We start from the raw sequence: 16,235 nt of genomic DNA, 5'->3' as shown, positions 1-16,235 counted from the left end.
CGGGGCACGGTGTCGCCGAGAGCGTGGAGAGCGGTTCGTCGACGACTGCGCAAAACGCACGCCGAGACCGTTTGCCCGTTTGCCGTTTAGTTAACTTCCCGTAGGGCAAGTTATAGTAATCGCAAAAAAATCGAAAATGAAAATTTTTGCATTTCTCGACGTTTCAAAGGTTTCTGAATATTTTGGCATACCTTAGAAAAAATGGATGTGTGTGTGTGTGTATGTGTGTGTGTGTGTGTGTGCGTGTGTGTATGTATGTGCGGATACAAATTTTCGTCGACGATTTCGGGAACAAAGATCAACCGATTTGAATAATTCAAAAAACATTCGATTTGTATTGATAAGGAGACGTGCTGATTAGTTTTTGGCGAAGGCAGGTCTAGCCGTTCCGAAGATACGGGGCAAAAAGTGCCAAGAACGGTAACTCAGTTTTTAAGAGAACGGAGCGTCCGATTTTGATAATTCAAAAAACATTTTACTTGTATTGACAAGGTGAAGAACCGATCAAATTTTCATAAAGGCAGGTCTAGCGGTTTCGGAGATCTAATGAAAAAAGTAAAAAAAATGCCATTTGGCGGTCAAAAATAATCATTAGACATATGCACATCAAATTATCAGATATTTTAACAATAAGTATAAATTTAGTTTACATTCCTATGGGTTCCGTACCAATGTTTACGCGTTAGACGGCAACGCGGCGCTTACGCGCTTTGATATTTCGTCTTTATGCATTTTTTTTTTTTAAAAAAGTTAAAAAAAAATTTTTTTTTTTTAATTTTTTTTTTCAAAAAAAGTAATTTTTTATCCAATTTATAGTTTCTCACAAATCTTATTTTTTCGAAGTAAAATTTTTTCAAAAATGTTGTTTGTTTTTAAAGAAATAATAATTTTTGGTACGGGAAGTTCCAGCAATTTGCCTTAAGGCACGATGCCTTAATTGCCTTAAGACAGAATTCCACTTGCAGCTAGTTAAGCCACAGATCTCGATACTTTAGCCGAAACCAAGTATTTTCGACGACGGTTCGAATTCGGTTCACGTTCACGTCCACTACCCTACGTCTGCGTATCGCCATCGTCCATCTGCATATAAGTTAGTTAAGTTACACGGTTACAGATCCTCGTCTACCGCCCGATAAAGGTGAAATCAAATTTTGACAATTTTTAAGATGAAAATGGAATCACTTATTCGGGTTTTCTCTAAATAACCGTTAACTGTTTTTACATGAAATTATATAAAGATGTACATTATTTTTTTAATTTGTATATATTAAGTATTCTATAGATTGTACATTTGAAAGACTTAATGGTGCATGACATCGTGCCTTAAGGAAAATTGCAGGTACTTCTCGTACCGAAAATTATTTTTTTCAAAAGGCTTTAAAATATCTTGAAAACTCTGAAAAATTTAGATTTTTGGGGAATTAAAAATGACTTTTTCGAAAATTATTCTTATTTAATATTATTAAGAATGTTTGAAAAGTAACGGACTTTTTGTAAAGTAATCGGGCTGCGTAGCTGTTTTAGAGATAAAATATCGCGCCGCATCGCAGTCTAGCGGATAAATATTAGTACGGAACCCATAGAAATGTAAATAAAATATGTACTTATTATTAAAATCTCTATAAAATATCTGATAATTTGCTGTGCATATATCTAATAATCATCTTTAACATCCAATTTTTTTACTTTTTTTATTAAATATCCGAAACTTCTAAACCAGCTATCCCAAAAATTTAATCAGGTCTTCATTTCGTCAATGCAAATAAAATATTTTTTGAATTATTCAAGTCGAACGCTCCGTTATCTCAAAAACTGAATTACCATTTTTGGCACTTTTTGCCCCGTATCTTCCAAACCACTGGATCTGTCTTCGACAAGAACATGCCAAGAACTAATCAGCACGTTTCCCCGTCAATACGAATCAAATATTTTATGAATCATTCAAATAGGTTAATTCGTGTTCACGAAACCGACGACGAAATTTGTATCCGAACACACACACACACACACACACACACATATATATATATATATATATATATATATAAATATTCATCAATTTTTTTCTAAGGTATGCCAAAATGTTCAGAAACCTTTAACACGTAAAGATTTTTTTGCGATACTATAACTTTTTCTGCGGGATGTTAATAAACATTTTTCAACTGTTTTTTTACAATTTGTAATTGAAATTATATGAAAAAGTACATTAAATTTATATAAAAATATAATAATTATATTATTATATAAAATATAATAACAAATTATATGATAATATATTGGAACTTGCCAACACACTTCAGTACATTTTTTTAAAGTAGGCCAGATTTTAAAAATTTTAAATTCATAACTCAAAAGTCTTAGTTCTTGAAAACTCTGGGCAGTTGTAGTTGTAGTTTTTTTTTACTTATTTTAAATAATATTCACGGTTACGGTTACAAAGTTTTAATAAACAAAATTAATAAAAGTTAACCACAATTACCAAAAAATATACACAATTTAACCAAAGCTTTAGGTTGCACATAAAAATTCTTGATTTCCGAACAACGTGGGATAATTTCTTTTCTATTTTTTGGGCAATTAAGATAAATCATTCTATCGAGGTCTGGGACACCCTGTATATATATATATATATATATATATATATATATATATATTTTATATTATTCAAAATGATAATTTTAAGAATTGATGGTATTTTAATGAAAAATGAAATATTAATGCAGTATTTTCACTTATTTAGTTAATAAACTTATTATAATAACAATCTTATAGAGTAATGTTGAAATACGTTAGTCTTGATCTAAAACTAGTGGCGTATGGCATCGTGCCTTAAATGCTGGAACTTTCCGTACCTTACTTTAAAATTGCTAAAAGCCATATAATTTTGAATGATTTTCAAAGATTTTTCGAAAACTTAATATTTTTTGAAAGTTTTGATTTTTTTTGAAAGATTTTCGACAAACTCGCTATAAAATGAAAGCGCAATCGCGCTGCGTTACTGTATAATTAAACATTATAAATCTTGGTACAGAACCCAAAAAATGAAAACAAAATTCATACTCATTATTAAATTCGTTTGAATTATCCGATAATGTGATGTTTTAATTATGTCTTTTTTTTTTTTTTATTCAACAATATATTTACAACTGTCCTACATAGACATTAAGTAAATCTTTTGGCAATTATATGTAAAAATGACATCGATATATAAATAGTGAAAAATACACAGTTGCATTTTTCCTTTATAGGAATTAATAGTGTGACACGAGTAATTACAATCTAAATTAAATCACTAAATATTTTTCTTTTAAGTCTTCGTGTTGTGTTTGTGGATAGCAGTGCGTTGGCCAACTCATTTGGGTGTTCTTCCAGTCTGTCTTTGTGGTTAACAGCGAATCTTTTAACTTCCTCGGCTACAGTGCGCATATGTGTGTCATCATGGATCAGCCAGGTGGGAGTATATTTTGGGGCGCCTAAAACGATCCTAAGAACTTTGTTCTGAAACCTTTGAATGATGTTAGCATTACTTTTAGATGTAGTACCCCAAAGTGCTATGCCATATGTCCAAATCGGCTTAAGTACAACTTTGTATACTAGTATTTTGTTGTGTACAGAAAGATGGGATCTCCTACCCATTAACCAGTATAGTTCTCGTAACTTTTCCTCAAGCTGTTGTCTTTTCTTTTTTATGTGAATTTTCCAATTCAGTTTGCGGTCTAGATGCATGCCCAGATACTTTACGTGTTCCACCTGAGGGACTTCTATTTCATTCACAGTTACAGGTGGACATGTCTCGTGTTTGAGTGTAAAAGTGATGTGGGATGATTTCTGGCTGTTGATCTCTAGCCTCCACAGTTTGTACCATTTTTCTATTGATGTTAAGTGACTTTGAAGTTGCTCTGAAGCAGTTGTGGGATTTTCATGTTTTGAAAGAATGCAAATATCGTCAGCAAATGAGGCTATGTCTGTGTCAAGTGAGGTGGGAATGTCAGCTGTAAAAATTAAGAACAAAATTGGGCCGAGAACACTGCCTTGAGGAACGCCTGATTTTATTATTTTAATAGGTGAGTTCATGTTGATAATGTTTACGTAGAAACTTCGGTTTGATAAGTATGATTTAATTAATAGAAATAGGTCATTGGGTAAAGTATTTTTTATTTTATAAAGAAGTCCTGTATGCCAAACTTTGTCAAATGCTTGTGTGGTATCTAAGAACAGAGCTGAGCAATATTTCTTTTCTTGTAGAGTTTCGTTAATCTTATGCACCAATCTATGGGTTTGTTCAATCGTTGAATGCATCTTTCTAAAACCGAACTGATGACAAGGAATTGTATTATTATTGTTCAATGTGACAAGAATTCTTTTAAGCAGCAATCTTTCAAATATTTTGGAAAGGAGGGGTAAAAGACTTATTGGTCGATATGATGTTGTATAGGATTTAATTATGTCTAACGACCATTTTTGACCGCTTTTGACGGCATTTTTTAAATTGTTTTTTTAGATCGCCGAACTGGCTGGTTTTCCAAAAATATAATCAATTATTTATTCCGTCGTTTAAAACGTTTTTTGAATAATTCGAATCGAACAGTTGTTTGCCCAAAACATTGTTGTGCAAATGAAAAAAAAAAATGATGTATACGAACTGTTTTTTAATAAAAATATTTTATATCAAGAAGGTCCAAAAAAACTTTATTCTCATTTCGATTTAAGATTATATAATTAAAAATCAAATATCTTATTTCTTCCCTATTCATGAATATATTGGTATATATCAATATTTTATTATTTATGTATCAAAGTATCGAAAATAATAATTGATTTAAATTGAGAAATCGCAAATGCGTATATTCATTTGTCAAAAATTGCATTAACACATCAACAACAACTGCTTGATAAATAATCAGTTTCAGAATGAAATACGATATACACATCTTTTAGTCACGGTTTCTAACGTGTATTGTTATCAGCTTTTTATTGTGATAGCAGCAATTTGATATCGCAGATATTAGTTTTCGTTTATTTAGCACCTAAATACCTCAGCGGCTGCAAAATACAGGCGTGTCCTTATCTGAATTAAAACATCATCGGATGGGGAAGTACGGGTTTGCATAATTTCAATAATGGCTGGTCCAATGACACTGGCAAAAAAATACGACGTTGCGATTTTAAAAAACGATGCTTTTTCATATTATTTAATTGCAAACATTATTCAAATCTAATGTCATGGTTGAATTTAATAATCAAATTTAAATGACGGCTGTTAGAATGATATCAGGCTAACAATTCTCAACTCTTGAATAGCAAGGATTTAAACTGATTGTGAGTAATGTCGGGATTGGAAAAAATAATATAAGCTGAACAAAAAAAATACATGATAAAAAAAATCTGGATAAAATTCTTGGTCTAAGTCCAATATCTTGGCGAAGTCTTGTTGCTACTTCTAAAGCTAACAGCAAATAAGTTCATATATAACTTTTGAAAAAATTGTTATATAGATCTTCAACATAGAAACAATTGCTTTCACTTTATTTGTTATACACTAAAGTGCCGAATTCGTCCTACAAAGCGAAACTAAGTTTTCTAACTTTACATGACACTCGTTCAGTTTAAATCGGTCTCTATTAAAAATAAAGATTAACTAGTGGAGCATTGTCCCATAAGGTAAGATGACCATATTTTTTTGCATTAAATCCGGGAGCGAAAAACTTATATTCACATTTTTTCGGTTCAAATTTCCAATCAATTCAATTTGTTCAAATATTGGCAATCAAAACATTTTTAAAAATCCGGGACAATCCCGGACAAATATTGCTTTTTGGAAAAGCAGGGACGCAAGGCGGAAAATCGGGACTGTCCCGGCCAATCCGGAACATATGGTCACCTTACTTAAGGCAAATTGCTGAAACTTTCCGCGTTGAAAATTTGAAAAAAATAGATTATTGAGAATTTTGAAATTTTTGAAAGAATTTGACTTTTTTTAATTTGAAATTTCTGAAAATTGTCAACTTTTTTCTAAAGTAATTGCGCTTCATTAGTTGCGTAGAGACAAAGATCAAATCGCGTAAACGCCGCGTCACAGTTTAAATGATGAGCGGAACCCATAGAATTGTAATCCCAATTTGTACTTATTATTAAAATATCTATAAAATACCTGATAATTTGACGTGCATGCGGCTAATAATCATTTTTGTCCGCCAAATGGAATCGAAACCGCTAGACCTGCCTTCCTAAAAATTCAATCAGTTCTTCATTATGCCAATACAAGTGAAATGTTTTTTGAATTATTGAAAACGGACGCTCCGTTCTGTCAAAAACTGAATTACCATTTATGACACTTTTTGCCCCGTACCTTCAAAACGGCTGGACCTGCTTTTGCTAAAAACTAATCAGCACGTCTCCTTATGAATCTATTCATAAGGAGACGTGCTTCGATTCCTGGAATCGAATGTTTTTGAATCATTGAAATCGGTTGATTCATGTTCTCGAAATCGTCGACGAAATGTTGTATCCGCACATTCATACACACACACACATACATCAGTTTTTTTTAAGATATGCCAAAATGTTCAGAAAACTTTAAAACGTGAAGAAAAATAAAAATTTACATTTTTGATTTTTTGCGATTACTATAACTTACCCTACGGGAAGTTAACAAGATACTACAAAATGATATAGCATTTAATAAAAGACAATGAATTAATATCGTATATGAAGTGGTCAATGTACAATTGAGTTTAGTGCTTGACTGCATTCGTTTCATAACGGTAAGATATTTTGCCAGACAAGTCGATCACTCGCTCGTCAAACGGGTCTGAGTAATATAAGAATGGCTGTACTTGCAGCTTCTTACGTTTTGTTAAAGAGAATTGCATGCAAGTGTGAACAATATATTGGTCTTGTAGGGAAAAATGAGTTAGCACCATCTGAAAGCGATGAAAAAACATTTTTGCTAAATTGAAATGCGTCTTAGATTTACGATATGATTTTATAGTATACGAATGAATTCACATCAGCAACGAGTAAAGCTGGTTTTGCTCTCGGAAGGCACAAACAATTTACGTAAGCGCACAATTACTATCGACGCACTTAAAATTGTCATTTGCTGATATGGTTTTCTTAGAACACTTAAATTGAGGATTTGAAAACACATTAGATGCTAAATTTAAAACTCTGACAGACTAATTTATATTTTTATCAACAAAGTCAGCGATGCACCGCGAAAATAAAATTTAAATTTTTAACGTCTAAACGAGCTAAATCATTTAAATAGCAAACTATAGGTGTGGCATCGTGTTTTAAAGCAAATTGCTGAAAATTCCCGTGCTGTAATGAAATATTCCAAGAATATTAAATGTTTTCAAATATATTATTATAAATACTGTAACTTTCATTATTCGTATTTTATAGACAAAATATAAGAGCTTATAAATTGGAATATGACAGTTATTTAAGTTGTTTATATAAGTTATATGAAAAGTATATAAACAAAACTTAATGATACCCTTCAAAGCAGAGTTAGAATGAAGGATCTTGTCTCATATTTCTAACAATTATATAAACTGAATTGCAAAGTTAAAATTATTTATTTCAAGTAAAATTTTATCTAGATTAAAAATAAAATCCAAATTATTCTCGTTACATAAAAAAGTTATTTTTTGGAAACTAAAAAAAATAGAAAAACATGGTTTCCCCAAAAACAATCACATTGTCAATAAAACCAAATCTTTGAATCATTCAAATCGGATGCTACCTTCTCTCAAAAACTGCCATTATTTGTACATTTAGCTCCGTATCTCCGAAACGACTGGATATGTCTTTGTCAAAAACTATTCACCACTTCTCTCGATCATTATAAATTGAATGTTTTTTGAATCATTCAAATCGGATTCAAATGGTTTATTCGTGCGTTCGCAATCGTGAACGACAAATTGTATTCATACATACATACATACGAAGAAATGTAAAAATGTTCAATTTCGATTTTTTGACGATTACAATTACTTACCCTACGGGAAGTTAATAATCGTGTAAAGCAAAATATATAGATTATCAATATCAACGTTCCAACGTAATTGACAGAAAATAAATCATATTAATTTAAATACTTTACATTTTTCACATATTTTGTGTACATATTAATATATAAAATAAACTAACATAGTTAAAAATAATTTCAATACAAAAATATTTGGCTTATGATTAGAAACAGCTTATAAAGGTCGTCTTTTTCTAAATTTGATTTTGATGGGATGATCCGTGCGAAGAATAATATCGATCACAAATATTAAATCCTTTGGTTTAGTTATCGCCTCCAACGTATAATGACGCAAAATCGTCGAAACCACAGACTTGAGCTCCAGCATAGCGAATTTTTGACCTAAAAATAAACAATTCATACATATGTTAACATCAATCATATGATTAGGTACTATTTATTTTGACATGAGGAAACTGTATTCAAAAAAGTTTGGGTGTGGGTGCCTTTTGGAAATATATATTTTATTTCATGTTCATGTGAATATGAATATTGCACTGCATGGTGCAGTCTGCATAATGGTCAGTATCCACTCGGCTACTTTTTGGCTATTATAAAATTATAATATTCTTTGAGATAAAAAATAATTCATCTCTTATGTCACAGAGTATGACCAAGAACCCCTTCAAAAAGAAATACAATCCTTCTATATAATAATATCATATACGATACTGAACCAATTAATCAACTCGTACGTCAGAGGAAGAGGAGATAGTCCTTCAGCCTGTTACGGCGGCCATCAGCTGATTGTATGCATTTTAGTCGGATCCTTAATCTTGTCACCTATACAATTCTTTGATTTTTTTTTCATATTTTATTTTTATATTTTTTTATTTATACAATGTCGACCGTTATGCACATCGCGCACAATGGGAGAGCTGACCGAGGCCGTCGAGGGTTTTAAATTGTATTCATGTGTGTACACATAGGGTTACGTACAAAGACTTATTATTATATACCAATAATATTTATTTCAGTTTAAATGACTCCGGTTCAAATATTGTCTAACGAGATGTGTCGAGAGTGTGAAAGTACGCGTCAGAAAGAAAAAATCGCGACGGGAATGGATCGCCATTTCGACCTCGTCCCTAGTAATTCTTAGCCACTAATAGACCCCTATTCTTATAAACTAATGGTGTTGTATTATCGATCGGTAATTCCAATTCTTCAAAATTTAAATTTTAATATAATGCATATAATAGATTTGTTTTCATTATAGATTACCCGACTCATTAGTAGTTAGTTGGATTTGGAAATCTTCAAATGTTTAAAAGGGAAGTTTGATGGAAATAACAGACTTGAAGGTAATAATGGAAGAAAAAAAGATATAATGTATTAATCACGGAATACAATTGAGTTCTATAACAGTGAATAAAAATTGCAATCTTTTAATCGATCAATATACACACAACCATACACACCTATAACTTAAAGTGTTTTCAATTATAATTTTAAGTCAAGGTTTTTTTAATTCAATCCTTCATAATTTCTGAAAAATATTCAATATCCCCGAAACGTAAAAATAATTAGAAATAAAATAATTTTTTTGATTAGTTCAGAAAAATATAATCTAAATTAAAAGTGATGAAAAATAAACAATCACATAGGCATTTTTGGAATTTTTGAATAAAAACTATCAAGAGTTTGGCAATTATATAGGCAAAACTGGGTATGGTTGTGCCACTTTTTTCGATATGCAATAATTTTAATGATATTCTAGTTTAAAAATTTGTCTATGTAAAAATACTAAAATACAATGACCTTAAATACGATGGATTTGTCATGAAACCAAGTGATACAAGAAAAGAGCGATTATCACAACCGTCCACATCCGAGGGACGGTTGTGGCAGGCATAAAAATAGATTTAAAAACAGTAGATCTAAGCACAAAAAATGATTAATAACATTTTTTTGTAGTTAATAACAATAATATGTAACAAATTACAACATAAACATTTAAAAAAGCTTATGAATAAAATTTAACAATATATAACACAACATAATTGTTTAAGTGAAGTTAACAAGAATTCTATGTGAAATCTTTTTCTTTCTTGTATTGAATTTTCCTTTTCTTTTCTTTTTAGTATTTTGTATTGGTTAAGTTAGATTTTTTTTTATCTGTTTAATCTTTACTCGAGAATTTTTGTCAACGCACACATTTGTCACAACCGTACTCAACGCACACATTTGAAAACAAATCATCATTATGACTGAGCTAAAATATCTTAGCAAAAACTAATTGCTGGTAAATAACTTACAGTAAAATAACAAACACAGTGATATACATTTAACAGGGTAACTACAGTATCCTGGCACAACCGTACCTAGTCTCTCTTACTTGTTTGTGAGATAGAGTTTGATATTGTGAAAGAATTTTGTATAATTCAGATAATTTAAAAACTCATTTTTCATATTTATTCAAAAATAAAATTATTATTTTATATTACACAGTCTATATTAAATCGGCGGTTCCATTTATCAACGCCACCTAATATTTACGAAAGTGATATAATATTATGTACGTAATAAAACGATTGTTAAGTTTTATAGATTAGTTATGACATAAAACCGAATCAAATTAGATCGTAATTTATATTTGCCGATCATTGATATTTATAGCGTTTCATGTTTATATTCTGATTTAATAGTCTGATTTAATAACCTTTTTATACAAGTCGGCGAAAAGAGATTTTGAGATTTTTTTTAATACATTGATTATACAAAAATGCTTGTCAATTATTTATGACGATTTTATATTTTTATATACCTATGCAGTTGCGCGGTCCTGCACTGAAAGGAATGTATGCGAAAGGATGTCTTTTGGCACACTCTTCTGGTAAAAATCTGTCAGGATCGAACATTTCCGGATTCGGGTATATATCTGGATCCCGATGTAAGTCAAATATGTGAACATTTATTATTTGACCGGCCGGTATCCTGCAATCAACTGTAAGAAAAACGTAACAAAATTAATAATTGTTCAATATTTATTCTTTAGTTTCCTAGGTTCTCAAAAAACATATACTTAAACACCTTTTGTAAATTGTAAGAAGGCGGGGCAGTAGATTTAGATTAGGAACAAGGAGTTTTCAAATAGTAGAATAAGAGAAAAATTTACTAGATTCGATTAGAATCTATGTAAATATATGTCCAATGAAAATTGAACTCACATTGCAAAGGTAAAATGAAAAAAGAATCAGAATGATAAAATAAAATATAATCGACATTTTACAGGAGTAGGAGAAATACGGAATTTAAAGTTGAGGCACAGAAATAATAAAAATAAAAGCAGATGTTTAAGGAAAAAGTCTGCTCTAGAGGCTTAAAAAAGCGTTTTTTTGCAAAAATGTCTTCCAAAACTAGCCAAGAATATATTCCTAAAATTTCAGAAACAAATTTATATTATTTTTGGAATTACAGAAGAAATAGTCAAGCATGTATACAAGCAGAAAGAAAATTTCGACGCGCGATTCCTCGGTTTTTAATGTTTTTGATTATTCCTAATTGGCGGAAAAGATAGGAAAAAAACGAAGCGTCCTTTCGAAACGAGACAAAACTCATTGTATTCAGGATTAAATTCTATCCTAGTTGATCCTAAAAAAATCTAAAAAAAGTTTTAATTAACTTACTTTTTAAACTATCTAAAGTAAAATTTTGTATCAATTTCTAGGTTTTCTGGATTTTTTAGGTTCAACTAGAATCTATACTATTGAAAATATATTGGGTTGGGGAAAAAGAAATCCATTATTTTTACGTGAACTTCAAGACTTTATTTAACATGTTTTGCATTGTCCGATTTAGGTCAAATATGCACCATTTTGTTCTATAATTTGTTGCCATTTTAATGGCAGCTTCATTATGCCTCTCTCATAAAAGTCTTGGTCCTTATTAGCGAAAAACTCCAGCAATTGATTTTCACACTCTTCCCTTGATGCCAATTTCTTATCACTTAAAAAAGTTTTGCAATGCAAGAAAAAGATGGTAATCGCTTGGTGCGAGGTCCGGACTGTATGGTGGATGCATCAAAACTTCCCAACCAGCTCCTGGAGTTTCTGACGAGTCACTATAGAAGTGTGTGGCCTGGCGTTGTCCTGATGGAACACGACACCTCTTCTGTTGACCAATTCTGGACGTTTCTGGTCTTTGACCACGATCGCTTTCGCATAACCATACAGTCCGGACCTCGCACCAAGCGATTACCATCTTTTTCTTGCATTGCAAAACTTTTTTAGTGATAAGAAATTGGCCTCAAGGGAAGAGTGTGAAAATCAATTGCTGGAGTTTTTCGCTAATAAGGACCAAGACTTTTATGAAAGAGGCATAATGAAGCTGCCATTAAAATGACAACAAGTTATAGAACAAAATGGTGCATATTTGACCTATATCGGACAATGCAAAACATGTTAAATAAAATCTTAAAGTTCACGTAAAAATAATGGATTTCTTTTTCCCCAACCCAATATATTTGTTTTGATTTTTTGTTTCGGATGGAAATTGTGATGTGCATCTTTTCCCTGCACGCTCGTCGCGCATCGGCAAAATGCTTGTACCCGGCACATTATGACATATATTTTATTGAAAAAAATTGAGAAAAATGTTGAAATATATAGTAATAAAACCTGAAAGTTTCGTTTCAATTATAATTATTTATAATTATATAAATATATTAATATTTATTTCCTTCCCTAAAAACTCTTCAAAAAAAGTGATTTTCTGAAGCCTATAGAGCAGGCTCTCCCCGTAAATTCATGAAAATATTGCGTTCTCACACCATGAACCTCCCTTTGGTCAGAGCATTAATATATAATTATTACCTAAATCTAATGGTTCAGTTAAATCTCTTGAAATAAAAGGAACACTTGGATAAAGCCTTAAAGTCTCTTTAATGCACCTATCTAAATAAGTCAATTTTTGCAAATCCTGAATTGTTGCCGGCATTTCATCTTCTCCAAATACTTCTGCAATTTCTTCATAAGCTTTGCGCTAAAAAAATAAGTATTAACGAAACAAAATCTTAACATAATAAATAGTTTGCATTTCAAATTTGTAAACCTGAACATCGGGATTATCCGCCAACGATAGTAGTGTGAAAATTAAACCCATTGACGTTGTATCATGTCCCTACAAAAAATTATTAGTTTTAAACGAAATTCGAAAAATACCAAAAATAATATTTAATCCATAAATCGGATAAGTTGCATCTCAAACTTACTTCAAAAGTAAACGTGTCAACTTCTTCGTGAATTCCATTTTCATCAATATTTTCGCCACGTGCTTCAGCAGATAGTAGCAAATCCAACATAGCCATTCTTTTCTTAACGTGGAACTCATCTTTGTCTTCATCATCACTTGTTTTTGCATTCAATGATACATTTGTCATCAATTTCTTTTTTCTATCAGTTATGATACCTTTAGTGAATGAATGCAAATTTTTGAGAACTTTTCTCATTTGGTAGCCCATGGGCGTTAAGTTGTAGATCACGGCTGGATGAAGCCAATATCTTTGAAGACGATACACGAATAACTGACTCCACCTTGACGAACCAGATATATATTTTTTAATAATTCAAGGAAAAATCAATACATTGTCAAATTAAATTTTAAACATTATATAGCTAAGGACAAAGACACAAATAAATATATTCAAGAGCCATATTCGATTAAATCACATTGTCCTAATTGCTTTCAAATACATATAGTGTAGAAGCTTCTTATTCGCGGGGGATACGTTCCATAAAAATGCCGCGAATAAAGAATCCGCAAATCCAGGATGGCATTTTATATGGGATTATAGGGGATACAAATGCAAATAATAAAAAAATACGCAAATGCAGGATGGTATTTTGCATGGTGTTATGAGAAATACGTTCCAAGGTGACAAAATAAATGTGACAAATATAGTTGTAATGTAATATGCAATATCTTGAGTATGCCAGCTCCCCTATCAAAATTAGTTAATAATAAGTTTAGTATCAAATTTAACATTAATATATAACTTTATATTAATTACAATAATATATTCTTAATATAAGGGTCAATTTATAAAAGTTTTATATTAATATTATATATGGTACTAAACATTTTACCGATTAATTTTAATATGACATCTGTTATACTCAACAATATATTAAAAACTAATTTTTAATTATAGTTTTTGTACATTTTGCTTATTTATGTTCAGACTAAGGCAATGGTTTGAAAAATTTTGTAATATTGTCTTCCTCGGCAGTTTTTAACTGCTTCCGTATTGTAAACTGATAATTTGCCCCTTAAAAATAAGACTTTGGCCGCGAATAGTTAAAACGCGAATGCAGTAAGCGCAAATAAGGAACTTTTGTTGTATTATAGAAATTTACCTGAAAATTGAGCACTTGTAGTCAATAGAATCAGAGTCAATGACAGCTTTTAAATTTGTTCCCATTGCAGTTTCTACAAGTAAATATAAAAACATGTTCTAAATAAACAGAGATTATCAAAATTATTTTTTATTTATTGAACCTTGTAAAATAAACTACCATAGATCTAACTGATAATTGTGAATAAGTTTTAAAACTAACTTCGTCAATTAGCCGAGAAAAAACTAAACGTCGAATTATAAGTAAGTGATCTATTTTTTTAAAGAAATAATTATATCTTTTATATTTAAAACATGTAGACTAACAAAATGAACACAATGTATCTGGTGCATTTTCTCTGCTGGATTAAATTACTGAATTTTGAATGAGATAAAAATATTTTTAACGTTCTTTAAGGTAAGTTATAGTATTCGTAAAAAAATCGAAAATAAAATTTTTTATATACCTTTACGTTTCAAAGGTTTATGGACATGATGTCGACGTCGACGATTTTGGGAACACGGATCAACCGATTTGAATGATTCAAAAAAAACATTCAAATGGTATTAGATGGAAACGTGCTAATTAGTTTTTGGCAAAGGTAGGTTCAACCGTTCGAAGATACGGGGCAAAAAGTGCCAAAAATTGTAATTCAGTCTTTGAGAGAACGGATTTGAACAATTCAAAAAACATTTGTACTGTTTAAATTTTTGCAGGCAGGTTGGCAGATCCAGCGGTTTCGGGAATCCAATAAAAAAGTAAAATAAATTTCATTTGGAGATCAAAGAAGCTCATTAGAAATGTGCACATCAAATTATCAGAAACTTTATGGAGATTTTAATAATAAGTACACTTTTTTATATTTCTATGGTTTCTGTACCAATATTATTCTGTTAGTCTGCGACGCAGCGCTTACGCGCATCGAAATTTCGTCGTTTTGACAGCCACGCAGTACAATTGCTTTGAAAAAGAGTTTAAAATATTCTAGAAATTTTAAGATATAAATAAAAAATTTAAGTTTTGAAATTTGTTATAAAATTCAACAAATTAAAAAAAGGTATTTTTTTCAAAATTTTCAGAAAGATAATTTTTTAGTTTTCAAAAATTTTTAGTTTTTTTGTTTAATTTAATTTTTCGTAACGGGTTAGTTCCAGCATGGGACTTGCGTTATTATATATACATATGTATTTTTTGCGATCTTTTTCGTGAAAAAGCGGCATAAAAGTAATTAATTATAAATAGTTTATTTAATTAACAGTTTTTCTGAATTTTACTAACTATATTTTATCATTTGTAAGAGTCGATCTCTGCCCTCACATATTACTTTCTGAAATTTTATAGTCTTAATGTTAATTATGCTTCCATTTTTATGACTAGGGCTAGGGTCGATAATAATTCCGAGTTAAGGGTGAAGTATAAATAAAGTTGTGTGCAGATTTAAACTATTAAAATATGTTTTTATTAAAGAAATTGATGATTTCACGTAAGCATATGTGGTTTTACTTAATTGAAATTTCATTCCATTTGGTTCTGGTAGATGGCGCAACGTAATTTGTAGATTAAACTTTATTTCAATTTCTAAATTTCGTTAATTTCGTTCGTTGTTTTATTAGAATTGATACTAAAAACTACATACCGCATATATTATTCAATGCGACATCAGCCATTATTGAGTTGACGTCCGTTGAGTCCTTTTGGCATTCGATTTCCATTGGGAAACAAGGCGTTTTCTATGTTCTCCAAAAACTTGAACAAACTGCTGCAATATATTAAAATGAAACGCAGGCGTCAGGATTTTTCTTCTGCTTTGGCCATTTCGAACCTACAAAACAATTAACAGAATTTATATGATTTTAATAATGGGT

The 16,235-nt window shown here is 30.7% G+C and overlaps 1 protein-coding gene across 1 annotated transcript; it reads right to left on the bottom strand.

Annotated features, from left to right (window-relative positions):
* Positions 1–8,197: 8,197 nt before the first annotated feature.
* LOC113377060 (cytochrome P450 4C1-like) lies at positions 8,198–16,068 on the bottom strand. Its single transcript, XM_026617236.1, has 7 exons — positions 16,007–16,068; positions 14,392–14,464; positions 13,248–13,569; positions 13,088–13,156; positions 12,850–13,018; positions 10,803–10,982; positions 8,198–8,377 (listed from the first exon to the last, which is right to left on the bottom strand). The coding sequence occupies exons 1-7, from the start codon at positions 16,035–16,037 to the stop codon at positions 8,211–8,213; spliced, it is 1,011 nt and encodes a 336-aa protein (XP_026473021.1). The 5' UTR covers positions 16,038–16,068; the 3' UTR covers positions 8,198–8,210.
* Between the last annotated feature and the right edge of the window lie 167 nt (positions 16,069–16,235).

The sequence above is a fragment of the Ctenocephalides felis genome, unplaced genomic scaffold (genome assembly GCF_003426905.1).
Source record: "Ctenocephalides felis isolate EL2017-DRISC unplaced genomic scaffold, ASM342690v1 CF-g0.4_SCAFFOLD_01886, whole genome shotgun sequence".
Classification (NCBI taxonomy): Eukaryota; Metazoa; Arthropoda; class Insecta; order Siphonaptera; family Pulicidae; genus Ctenocephalides; species Ctenocephalides felis.
This window is presented reverse-complemented; position numbering and strand designations above follow the sequence as displayed.